The 12602-nt window shown below is 42.8% G+C and overlaps 1 protein-coding gene and 1 pseudogene across 2 annotated transcripts; one reads left to right on the top strand and one right to left on the bottom strand.

Moving 5' to 3' along the window:
* Window positions 1-2608: 2608 nt before the first annotated feature.
* On the bottom strand, window positions 2609-4535 carry LOC104675816 (annotated as a pseudogene).
* A 175-nt stretch (window positions 4536-4710) lies between these two features.
* Window positions 4711-12392, top strand: LOC104675813 (protein SSX3-like). 2 transcript variants are annotated; one of them, XM_010380461.2, is made up of 6 exons: window positions 4711-4779; window positions 5206-5320; window positions 5843-5938; window positions 7756-7805; window positions 9769-9904; window positions 12292-12392. In XM_010380461.2, exons 1-6 carry the CDS (start codon window positions 4711-4713, stop codon window positions 12390-12392), a joined length of 567 nt encoding a protein of 188 aa, XP_010378763.2. The 2 variants fall into 2 exon arrangements, with proteins under 2 accessions (XP_010378763.2, XP_030789882.1); XM_030934022.1 differs by lacking the exon at window positions 9769-9904 and having other exon boundaries at window positions 12292-12351.
* The last annotated feature ends 210 nt before the right edge of the window (window positions 12393-12602 follow it).

Here is a 12602-nt window from a genome sequence, read left to right as displayed (position 1 = left end):
TTTCATACTTTCTATTTTGTAATCCTTTTCTGCTATACGGTGAAGTAGTGCCACGCCTGAACACATTGTTTCATTGGGTTGTTCTGGTTTCTCTTGTTGATACGCAAAAGCTTTGTTTTATATTAGAGATGGTTACTGTTGATTTATTGTGGATGCTTCACCAATTTCCCCAAAATTTGCCTTTTTAAACAGTTGTTTATGGTGTCTTTTGAATTAGATGATACTTTAATTTTTACATCTTTATGTCAGATTCATTGTTCATACCCTTGGTGTAATGTCAGGAAGTGCCTATGCCAACTCAAGATGTCTTACACTGCAATATTTTCCTAAATTTTCATCTAGTTCTTTATGATTTCATGTTTTCACATTTACGTCACTGAATTTTTAGAATTTATTATTTTAAGTGGTTTAAAGTAAGGATTTAATCTTCATTTTTTCAAATGGATAGACACTTGTCAAGCAATCATTTATTATACAACCCATCATCTTTTGCCCCTATTTGGAAATGCATGCTGAAGTTTGCATATAGATTAGTCTGTTTCTTAACTCTCTCTTTTGTTTCACTAATAAATGTTTCCATGTGTTTTCATTTTTGATTGCTGCTGTAACAAAATTTCAATAGCTTAGACAATGCTGGGCCCGGTGGCTCATGCCTGTAATCCCAGCACTTTGGGAGGCTGAGACGGGCAGATTGCTTGAGGTCAGGAGTTCAAGAACAGCCTGGCCAACATGGCAAAACCCCCTCTCTACTAAAAATACAAAAATTAGCCAGGTTTGGTGGCACACGCCTGTAATCTCAGCTACTAGGGAGGCCGAGAGAGGAGAATCACTTGAACCCAGGAGGTGGAGGTTGCAGTGAGCCGAGATCACCCTACTGCACTCCAGCTTCGGCAACACAAGTCAGACCACATCTCAAAAAAGAATATATATATATATGTTTGTATATATATATATGTGTGTGTGTGTGTGTGTGTGTGTGTATAGCTAAGACAATTTTTGTAAAGGAAGAATAAGGTGGGAGGAATGACTCTACCATATTTCAATACTTTTTATATAGCTACAGGAATCAAGACTGTATAGTATTGGGAGAAGAGTAGACACTCAGATCACTGTAACAAAATAGAGAACCTATAAATATCCCCACACTGATTTTTTACAAAGAGACAAAAAGAAGGAAGGATCATCTGCTTAACAAATGGTGCTGGAGCAGTTGCAGAGCCATAGGCTAAAAAAAAAAAAAAAAAAAAAAAAAAAAACAAGACCTAAATCTTCATATTTTTATACAAAAAAACCTGAAGTGGATTATAAATTTAAATCTAAAATATAAAACTAAAAAAAAAAAAAAAAAACTTTTACAAGAAAGCATAGGACAAACGTCTGAGGTCTAGGGCATAGTGAATGGTACAAAAAGCATAATCCATGAGGAAAACAAATAAATTAGATTTCACCCAATTTAAAACTTGTGCTCTGCAAGAAACCCGCTAAAAGGATGAAAAAACAGGGTCTTGACTAGGAGAAAATATTTGCAAACCACATATCCAAGACAGGACTCACATTCAGAATATACAATGGATATGTATAATACTCTCAAAACTCAATGGTAGGCTAAGCGTTGTAATCCCAGTACACTGAAAGGTCGAGGTAGATGGAGGGCAGATCCCTTGAGGCCTGGAGTTCGAGACCAGTCTGGGCAACATGGGAAACCCATCTCTACTAAAAATACAAAAATTAGACAGACATGATGATGCACGTCTGTAATCTGCCACCACACTCCAGCCTAGGCGACAGAGTGAGACTCTGTCTCAACAACAACAGCAACAATGAACTATTGATACACAAATATTAATATCTTGGGTGAATCTCCAGGTATTTATGCTGAGTGAAATAAGCCCTTAAAATGTCATACACTATATATTTCATTTGTACAGCATTGTAGAAAAGACAAAATTGTGGAAATGAAAAACAGATTAGTGGTTGCCAGGAGGTAGGGATGGTGGATGGGAGGAGGGTGAGTATTACTAAAAATGAGTAGCACAAGGGATAGCATTGTGGTGATGAAAATGTTCTGTACCTTTTATTCCCCCCCCCCCCCCAGAGGGATTCTCCCTAGGCTGGAATACAGTGGCATGATCTCGGCTCATTGCGACATCTGCCTTTCGGGTTCCAGTGATTCACCTGTCTCAGCCTCCCATGTAGCTAGGACTACAGGCACCCACCAATTCACCTAGCTAATTTTTGTATTTTTAGTAGAGATGGGGTTTCTCCATGTTGCCCAGGCTGGTCTCAAACTCCTGACCTCAAGTCATCCGCCCACCTAGCCCTCCCAAAATGCCGCGATTACAAGCATGAACCACTGTACCCGGCCATGTTCTGCACATCAAAACACTTTCACTGAATGTAGATGCCATTACATTCTATTACGTTACAAAGCAAAAAGGAGCTTCATAAACGTTGTTCTATTATGTATCAACTGAAAAAAAAACATATATTCCAGAAAAATGTTTTGAAGACACATGGGAGTGGAATGTGCCTGCATTAAGAGCAGAGCTTTTACAGGACCACCTGTCTGCAGCCGGCTCCCAAGCACCACTGAAAACAGCTGCTACACTCAGAACGACAAGATTGTCTTGTTAATGATTTCACTGGACTCTCGAATGTCATCCTCCTTGACCACTAGCAGAGGCGAAACCTCATGATGTCACCATGGATTGGCTTGGCCAGAAGTCCACAACCTTGAAGTCGTAGACATACCTTCCAAGCATCACAACCTTTGTTGTCTTGAATAACAATTGTGTTTAAAATTCTTTTCCTCCTGGGCACAGTAGCTCATGCCTGTAATCCCAACATTTTGGTAGGCTGAGGCAGGTGCATCACCTGAGGTCAGGAGTTCAAGACCAGCTTGGCCAACATGGTAAAACCCCGTCTCTACTAAAAATACAAAAATTAGCTGGGCATAGGGGCACATGCCTGTAATCCCAGCTGCTCAGGAGGCTGAGGCAGGAGAATCACTTGAACCCAGGAGGCAGAGGTTGCAGTGAGCCAAGATCGCACCATTGCACTCCAGCCTGGGTAACCAGAGTGAACCTCTGACTCAAAACAATAACTAAATGAATAAATAAAGCAATAATTTTCCTCTTACAGCAGTTACAACATCAGAAGGTAGCTTCATGGGTTCATTTCTCAAGATAATATCCATTTCTTTCTGCATTTTCAGCACGGTTTTCTTCTTCTAAAACCTCAAGGGCTGCAATGGCCACTCAGCAGCCTAGTGTGTTGCCACCGTATGTGTAACCATGTTCCCCTGGTTTAATGGTCAGCATTATGCCATCGTCCCACAGCACCACAGTCACAGAGTATCAACCCCTAGAAAGGGCCTTTCCAAGGAGGACTATATCAGGTCTGACATTTTCATGATCAATAGCCAGCCATCTACCATTTTTGGCCAGTCCTATCTGTATTTCATCAGCAATGAACAGAACCAAGCTGGGAACATGAGATGGGACCAGGGTAAGTAAAAATACCGCAAAGCTTATTGTTCTTATAGAGTTTCAACTGGTCTGTCTTTCTTTCTTTCTTCTTTCTTTCTTTCTTTCTTTTTTTCTCTCCCTCTCTCTCTCTCTCTCTCTCTCTCTCTCTCTCTCTCTCTCTCTCTCTCTCTCTCTTTCTTTCTTTCTTTCTTTCTTTCTTTCTTTCTTTCTTCCATTTATTTATTTATTTGACAATCTTGCTCTGTCGCCCAAGCTGGAGTGCAGTGGTGTGATGTCAGCTCTATGCAACCTCTGCTTCCCGGGTTCAAATCATTGAGTGAGCCCAGGAGGTCAAGACCAGCCTGGGAAATATAGCAAAAGGCAAGGTGGTGCATGCCTGTAGTCCCAAAGCCAAGGCGGGAGTATCGCTTGAGCCCAGGAGGTCAAGACCAACTTGTCAACATAGCAAAACCGTCTCTACTAAAAAACAAAAATAAAAATATTAGTGGGGGCGGAGTGGTGCATGCCCGTACTCCTGAGATGAAGGTGGGAGGATTGGCCAATGTGCTGGGATTATAGGCGTGAACCACCACTCCTGGCTGATTGTTACATTTTGAAACGCCCCACATTCTCTCTAAGTGTTGGCGGGCTCTTTTAATCTCAGAAATTCTAGCTCTCTTCATTCTAATAATTTACAAATCACCCAGTAATAGCCTCTAAATCCGTTCATAGTAGTCATGCTCAATTCTCTTCAACAGAACAGAAACCCCCATCCCTCTGCCTGATCAGATCCATCACCAGAGAGACCATGTTATCTCTGGGACTCACTTCCCTTCCTTTATTTATTGAGTGGCAGTGTCAGAACGCCCCCACTCAATACAATTACACAGTCACATTCCTACCTCCACAACAAGGGTCTGCACAGCTTTCAGGGTAAGCCTAGCTCTAGGGAAACTACTAACAAGAGTAGCCAACCCTCTCCTAAAGACTCAAGGCTGCTTTGCCCATAGGAAACCTGTTATCCCCAATCAATACTTCTCCCAGAGACCCCTGGTTCCCTGTTTTCATCTGACTTCTCCCCTTACTCACGGACAGATAAGCCCCAGATGGAGAAATGCAGCACCTGATTCCAGGTGACTGAGTGTGACCGGCCTTTACAGATTTCTCCCTCCACAGGACCAAAGGTCCTGCGGCTGGAAAGACTCAGGCAGCTTCTCTTGCAGGTCAGACTGCTCCCGGTGCCATGAACAGAGACAAAGACTGTGCAAAGAGAGCTAGGGATGATGCTCAAACACCAGAGAAGATACAAAAGGTGACCTGGAGGGGGCAGAGTAGTGACCCAGGGGACAGTGTGGGGTGACCAGGTTTCTGAGGAGGGGTGAACAGAGATACTGGAGACAAGGAGCAGGGGGAGATCTGGAGCATTGGAAGCCCCCCACCCTCACTCTGTCATCACCTAGCATCCTGGAGACAAGTCTGTGACCTTGCACTTCATTTGGTGACTCTCAGTCCATTCTAGAAGGCGGGAAGAGAGTCAGCCAGCAGCATTAAAGCCCTACTGTGTGGCAGGGGAGAAGCTAGGGTAGGTCCCCGATGTTGTCTCAGTTAGCCATGGCATCAACCAGGACGGATTATCATCCCCACTTCCTAGATCCAGCACACAGGAAGCGGCTCCAGCTGAATGGCAGACATGCTTAGCTGAGTCACTGCCAGAATTCCTTTGTTTTTTTTTTTCTAGGCCTTTGATGATATTGCCAAATACTTCGCTAAGAAAGAGTGGGAAAGGATGAAAGCCTCGGAGAAAATCATCTATGTGTATAAGAAGAGAAAGTATGAGGCCATGACTAAACTAGGTAACAGAAAGTTCTAGGTACAAGTCTGGGGACACATGAGCATCCCTTTCCCTGCTTTGGCTACTTCTTAGGCTGCAGAAAGTACCCCACATTTTCCTTTGTTCAGGGAAAAGTCACAAGGCAGCTTCTGGGTGTTCTGCTCTTCTGTATCCTGTCAGGGCTGAGGGCAGGGACTGGCCACAGTGGAGCTCATACCTGGATCCTGCACGTTTCTCTCCCTTAAGCGTCTGTTCTGATGAGCCCAGCTGTCTCTGTGGCATCCCAGGCATCCCCCCACCGCTCCCCACCCCCACCTTCCTTCTCTCAGTTTGTCTCTCTCTCTCTCTTTTTTTTGAGTCAGAGTCTCAGTCTGTCACCTAGCCTAGAGTGCAGTAGTGCAATCATAGCTCACTGCAGCCTTGAATTCCTGGCCTCAAGCAATCCTCCCACCTCAGCCTCCCAAATTGCTGGTACTATAGACGTGAGCCACCGTTCCAGCCCTAAGCTTCTCTCTTAAGCAATAAACGCTTTGCTTCTTTCTATGTTTCAAGGTCACCCTCTCAACTTTCATGCGTAATAAACGGGCCACAGACTTCCAGCGGAATGATTCTGATAATGACCGTAACCGCGGGAATCAGGGTGAGTAGATGGGAAGGGGCTGGAAAGGGTCTCCTCAAGCCCAGCTACCTGGGAAAGATCCTCAGACGTTTGTTCCCTTATACACATCAGGGCTGAGTGAAAAAAAAAATGCATACAGAAAGTTAACTACAGAGGGCATTCATATAAAATTTTAGAACATGCAAAACAAGAATATATATTTTTATGGAAAATAAGTAAATGGTAAATGTATAGAAACATGAATGTGAATAAAAAGTCATCAAATTAAGGTGACTGGCTGTAAGTGGAGGAGGGAGGGCAGCGATTGGTGAGTGCTGCACAGATAGCTACAGCCGTGACTTCTTGATAGTGTGTTTTGTTTGTTTTTGTTTTTGAGATGGAGTTTAGCTCTTGTCACCCAGGTTGGAGTGCAATAAGGCAATCTCAGCTCACTCCAACTTTCACCTCCTGGGTTCAAGTGATTCTCCTGCCTCAGCCTCCCAAGTAGCTGGGGTTACAGGTATGCACCCCCACACCCAGCTGATTTTTAAATTTTTGATAGAGTTGGGGTTTCTCCATGTTGGCCAGGCTGGTCTCAAACTTCCTGACCTCAGGTGATCCACCCGCCTCAGCCTCCCAAAGTGCTGGGATTACAAATGTGAGCTACCACACCCGGCCTGTTTGTAGTATTTCTAATATTCTGAATAAATAAATCAGACCTAACAGCTGTGTGGTAATGTTGAGACCCGACTGAACTCAATATTATTCCCTATACTTTTCTGTGTGTTTGAAATATTTCTTTTTTAAAGGACGTATTGTTCTTCTAAGCACTGTTAATGAATCAAAGGACAGTTAAGAAAGTGTTACAAGTGAAAAAAGAAAAAAGAAAGAAAGAAACTATTGAAACTATGGATCTGCCAAAAACTTCCAGAGTTTGTCTCATTAACAGCATATAGGTATTGGATAAGTATCTTAGGAGTGAGGGTGATGAACACATTACATAATAAAGATCGCTGTTTTTCTGTATGTTGTCAAAACCAAATAGTCTTCTCATTCCCAACCAAACTCGATTCTCCCTGATGAGCTTGGAAGAGAGTTTGAAAGAGTGATCCCTCATCCAACACACAGAGAGATTTCCCACTTCTCAGTGAGCAGAGATAACATAGGGTAAAAAAAAGACAGGTTACTGGGTAGAGAGCTTTGTACATTTCAGGAATATAAAGAGGACGTATGTGTTTACTGGCCCTTCTGCTCTGGCAACACAATTATAAGACAAGGTCAGAATATCCAAACCGTCTCTAATAGACCTATTACTCCCCAACTAAACAGGCCAGATTCTACCATCTCCCACCATCACTATAAGAGGTCTGAAAATCCAGTGCTTGAGTATCTGCCAAGTTCTTGACATTAAAGGAGTGTCTTTATACTGAAAATATTTCAGAACCACTGGACTAAATCATCCATGGTTCATCACACATTTAACAGCTTAATTCACATACCATAAGAGTCACCCATTTCAAGTGTACAATTTCAATTGTACATCTTGAGTGGATACAGTTCAGATTCCCAATCAATCAATTCAATTATTTGGGCAAAAGCAAAAGATATGTAATTATATAAGATGACACTGTGATGGGGTTTAACCCCCATTTGATAAACCATGAGATAGAAAATTCTGAATTGATGCCACAGACAAATGCACCAACCATGACTAAACATAATTCAGAAGCAAATCTCAACTCTTCAACAATGAGTGGACTCATAACCCTCTGCTGCAGAATGCACTCATGCGACAGAAGTCTCTCTAGAGTTTGGAAATCTTCACCAACCAAGAAAAATTCTGATGTATTCTCTTTCAGTTGAACGTCCTCAGATGAGTTTCGGCAGGCTCCAGGGAATCTTCCCGAAGGTGAGTATCTCTCAAATCTAAAGGACCAGAGAACCTTTGTCCCTTCACGGATGTAAACACTGGTAAGAGTGGGGGAATATAAAAAATGCCCTCGTTGCCTCCTTCTCCCCATGTCTATCACAACAACTGATGTAGCATCAACAGCTTGATAACACTAAGAGTTGTGATCCTTAATACTTCTTTTGTTTTCATAGTGATGCCAGATACTATTTTAAGCAGTTCACACGGATTCATTTATTTAATCCTTAAGAAGATCTCTATGACACTGTTTCTGTTATTATCTCCAAATAATAATGAGTCACACACTTCGGTTGTCATCCATACAAAAGCCGTGTGACTTGGCGCAAATCTTCTAAGTTCTCTGAGCTCCAGATTCGTGGTCCATGCAATGGAAGCAAAGAATCATAGTTCATGTTTTAGATCCTAGTTGTCAGCAACATAATAATAAAATGAGGCTATCGGGGTACAGAGATGTTAAAGAATTTCCTGGGGCACAGTGGCAGTGGTAGTCTAATCCAGAACTCCAAGCCATTTAAAGCTCATTCACATTTGTATTTGTTTATGAAGTTCAGATGTTGCCCACTAGGGCTTTACCCCATAGGGCCTGCTGGTGCTTCCATTGAGACACCCACTCTCGCAACAGGAAGGACCAGCTGGCCTCTGCTCTGTAACTGGGGCCACTCACATGGCCTAAGAGTCCCTTTGACTGTTGACCCCTCCCTACTGTGAGCTCCTTGAGGGCCTTGTCTGCACCTGGGGCATCTGGGAAGCCCCAGTCCCAGCCCAGGGGATCCCTCGGAGGCCCCTGAATGAGTGATCCCACAAGTGCAGATTCAACTCTGGTTTAGAGGGTAAAGGGATCTGGGAGTTGGGTTGCCAGTGTGGAGACCGAATTCAAAGAAGTATCCAGAAAGATATTAATTGTTATCATTATTACATTTAAACAGTGTTTACAAGCTCAGAGAGGACTTTCCCTTAGCCTATTTTACATGTATTGTTCACTATTTCATAAGTGAGGGAGCTGAGTAAAAAGTAGCTTTAGGCGGCCGAGGCAGGCAGATCACGAGGTCGTGATCGAGACCATCCTGGCCAACATGGTGAAACCTCGTCTCTACTGAAAATACAAAACTTAGCAGGGCGTGGTAGCACCTGCCTCTAGTCCCAGATACTCTGGAGGCTGTGGCAGGAGAATGGCTTAAACACGGGAGCCGGATGTTGCAGGGAGCTGAGATGTTGCAGGGAGCCGAGATCATGCCACTGCACTCAAGCCTGGTGACAGAGCGAGACTCTGTCTCAAAAAAAAAAAAAAAAAAAAAAAAAAAAAAGGTAGCGTAAGATTGTTGGTCAGTGACATATCCCAATGCAACCAGAATTGGTATGGGTACCACGTCACTGAATTCCACACTCAGCGTTGGTGGCTCGGTAGGGTGCTATGCCATATCTGGTACTGCTTTCTTTGCTGCCTAGATTAATTTCAGGAAATCATTTCTTTCCCTCTCACTTCCCTTTATTCATCTCCCCACACCATCTTTCTCAGCAGTGTTTTGTTGCCTCTCTATGTTTTTACATTTACTCTCCCAGCAGCTGTCTAAAAGCTTATATGGGATCCCTTGTATTTTATTAAAGCTGTTCCCTGTGTAGACCTTGTGGATTCTTAGAATGCTATTTTACTCCAAATCTTCTGTATACCAAACTCTCAATTACATGGAGATTTTTGCTGTTTGCAAGAATGCCAGTCTTAAAAGAATGTGAAGATAAGCATTCTAGCCCTGGAAACCCCATTCACTTAGGCTGTTCATTTCCCTTCTAATCTCCCAGGTTTTTCCTAATTTAGGCAAGTGTGACTCTCCCAGCGTTGTTGAGAACATTGATTAAGGTAATGCATGTGAAGACGCTTTGTAAGCTCTAAAGCACTATAGAAATGTCACTGATACTGTTTATCTGTGACCTTCACATTATAAAGATCATGCCCAAGAAGCCAGCAGAAGAAGGAAATGATTGGAAGGGAGTGCCAGAAGCATCTGACCCACAAAACCATGGGAAACAGCTGTGCCCTCCGGGAAAACCAAATACCTCTGAGAAGATTAACAAGAGATCTGGTAAGAGGAAACAATTCGGGAACAACCCCTCTGGCTTCCCTGGCTATGTTCAGGTGTGGGGACTGGGTGTGTGGACTGGATCCCAGACAAGCCTGGGTCCAGGCTGGGCTGAGGAGCTCACCCAGCTCTAGATGAGATGTTAGACATGACTTCCAGAGACACAGAGTGGAGTTGTCATCCATATAAAAAACCACGTGACTTGGGGCAAGTCTTCCAAATTTTCTCAATTCCAGATTCCTAGTCCATAAGATAGAAATAAAGAATCACAGTTCATAAATTGTTTGGAGGCGTTAAATTAAATCTAGAAGGCCTGATGACATGAAAGGTGCTCAAGCAATTCTATCTGTGATAACCTGGGATCATATCTTACTCACCTCAATGCCTGATACCCAACACATGTGTACTCCAGATATATTGCAGGTTCAGTTTCAGATCACTGCAATAAAGAGAGTCACACACATTTTTTTTTAATTTCATAGTGCATAAAATTATGTTTTCACTATACTGTAGTCTACTAAGTGTGCCGTAGCATGATGTCTAAAAATGTACATACCTTAATTTTAAAACAAGTCATTGTTAAAAATGCTAGCAATCTTCTGAGCCTTCAGTGAGTCACACTCTTTTTACTGGTGGAGGGAGGGTCTTGCCTCGGTGTTGATGGCTGCTGGCTGATCAAGGTGGTGGTTGCTGAAGGATGGAGTGGCTGTGGCAGTTTCTTAAAAGAAGACGACAATGAAATTTGCCACATCAATTACCTCTCCCTTTCATGAGAGATTTCTCTGGAGTATGTGATGCTATTGGACAGCATTTTACCCACAGTAGAACTTCTTCAAAGTTGGAGTCAATCCTCTCTAGCTATGAAAGTCCTAGATGGCATCTCATCCAACAGAAGGCTAGTTTATCCATATTGAAAATCTGCTGCTTAGTGTAGCCACCTTCATCAGTGTCCTTAGCTAGATCTTCTGGATATCTTGCTTCAGCTTCCTCATCAGGGTTTGCTGCTTCACCTTGCACTTTTATGTTATGGAGACGGCTTCTTTCCTTAAACCTCATGAACCAACCTCTGCTAGCTTCACACCTTTCTTTTGCAGCTTCTTCACTTCTCTCAGCTTTCACGGACTTGAAGAGAGTTCTGGTCTTGCTCTGAATTAGACTTTGGCTTAAGGGAATGTTGTGGCTGGTTTCATCTTGTGTCCAGACCACACAAACTTTCTCTATTTGAGCAGTAAGGCAGTTTTGCTTTCTTACTCTTGTGTTCACTGGAGTATTAGTATTCCTATTTTCTTCAAGAACTTTTCCTTTGCAGTATATACTATTATTTCCTTCAAGAACTTTTCCTTTGCATTCACAGCTTGGCTGTTTGGTGCAAGAGGCAGAGCTTTCAGCCTGTCTTGGCTTTCAGCATGCCTTCCTCACTAAGCTTAGCCATTTCTAGCTTCTGATTTAAAGTGAGAGACATGTGACTCTTCCTTTCATTTGAACACTTAGCGACCATTGTAGGGTTGTTCACTGTCCTAATTTCAGTATTGCTGTGTCTCAGGAAATAGGGAGGCCCAAGAAAAGGAAGAGAGGCAGGGAAGAGCTCATCCATAGAGCAGTCAGAACACACACAACATTCATCTATTACGTTTGTCATCGTCTATGGGTGCAGTTCTTGTTACCCCCAAAACGATTTCACACAACAGGGTGATTATAGTCAATAATAACTTAATTGTACATTTTAAAAAAAACTAAAAGAGTGTAATTGGATTGTTCGTAACACAAGGATAAATGTTTGAGGGCATAGAGACCCTATTTTCCATGATGTGATTATTACACATGGCATGCCTGTATCAAAACATCTCACGTACCCCGTAAGAATATACACCTACAGTGGACCCACAAAATAAAAAACAAAAAATACTGTAAAACACTAAAGAACAACAAAACAAGTGCAGTCATAATATCAAAGCTCACTGATAACAGATCACCATAACAGATATAATAATAATGGAAAAGTGTAAAATTGATGCGAATTTCAAAAAAAAAAAAAATGCAGCATATGAGAAGCACTATGAAAATGCGGTGCCATAAAACAAGGTATGACCGCATGCCCTTAAATACGTGCTGAATGAAAGGAGGAATGGGTGAATGTTCCCGTAAGTGAAGATGTTGGGAATCTAAACCTGACAACGGAAGGAGGCAGAAGCTAAAACTTTCGTTGGCATTTGGCCTGTATTGGTGTGGGTCTAAGCTGTCAGCCTCTGTAAGCCAGCGAATGTGAAAAACTGGATGAAGAAGGCCCATGGGCACTTGGGACTGGGGAGGCATCTCCTTTTTTGGAGAAAACAGAGCCTAACACTCTCCAGCCTACCCAACCCTCATCTTCCAACTCTTCTCCATCACAGGACCCAAAAGGGGGAAACATGCCTGGACCCACAGGCTGCGTGAGAGAAAGCAGCTGGTGATTTATGAAGAGATCAGCGACCCCGAGGAAGATGACGAGTAACTCCGTAAGTGAACTTTCGGCTCATTCCCCACATCCCTGCAGATGTGCTATTCTGTTATGGTACTGGTATCCCATCTTACCACTTGTTCCCCAAATCATTCCCTTCTCATAATTTTCTAGGGTACAGAGCTGAGGCTGAATGAAGAGATTTCTCATGCTCTTCTTTTTCTTTTGTTTTGAGAGGGATTCTTGCTCTGTTGCCTAGGCTGG

The sequence above is a fragment of the Rhinopithecus roxellana genome, chromosome 7 (genome assembly GCF_007565055.1).
Source record: "Rhinopithecus roxellana isolate Shanxi Qingling chromosome 7, ASM756505v1, whole genome shotgun sequence".
In the NCBI taxonomy this organism is placed as follows: Eukaryota; Metazoa; Chordata; class Mammalia; order Primates; family Cercopithecidae; genus Rhinopithecus; species Rhinopithecus roxellana.
The sequence above is the reverse complement of the archived record's forward strand: the minus strand, read 5'-3'. Positions and strand labels throughout refer to the sequence as shown.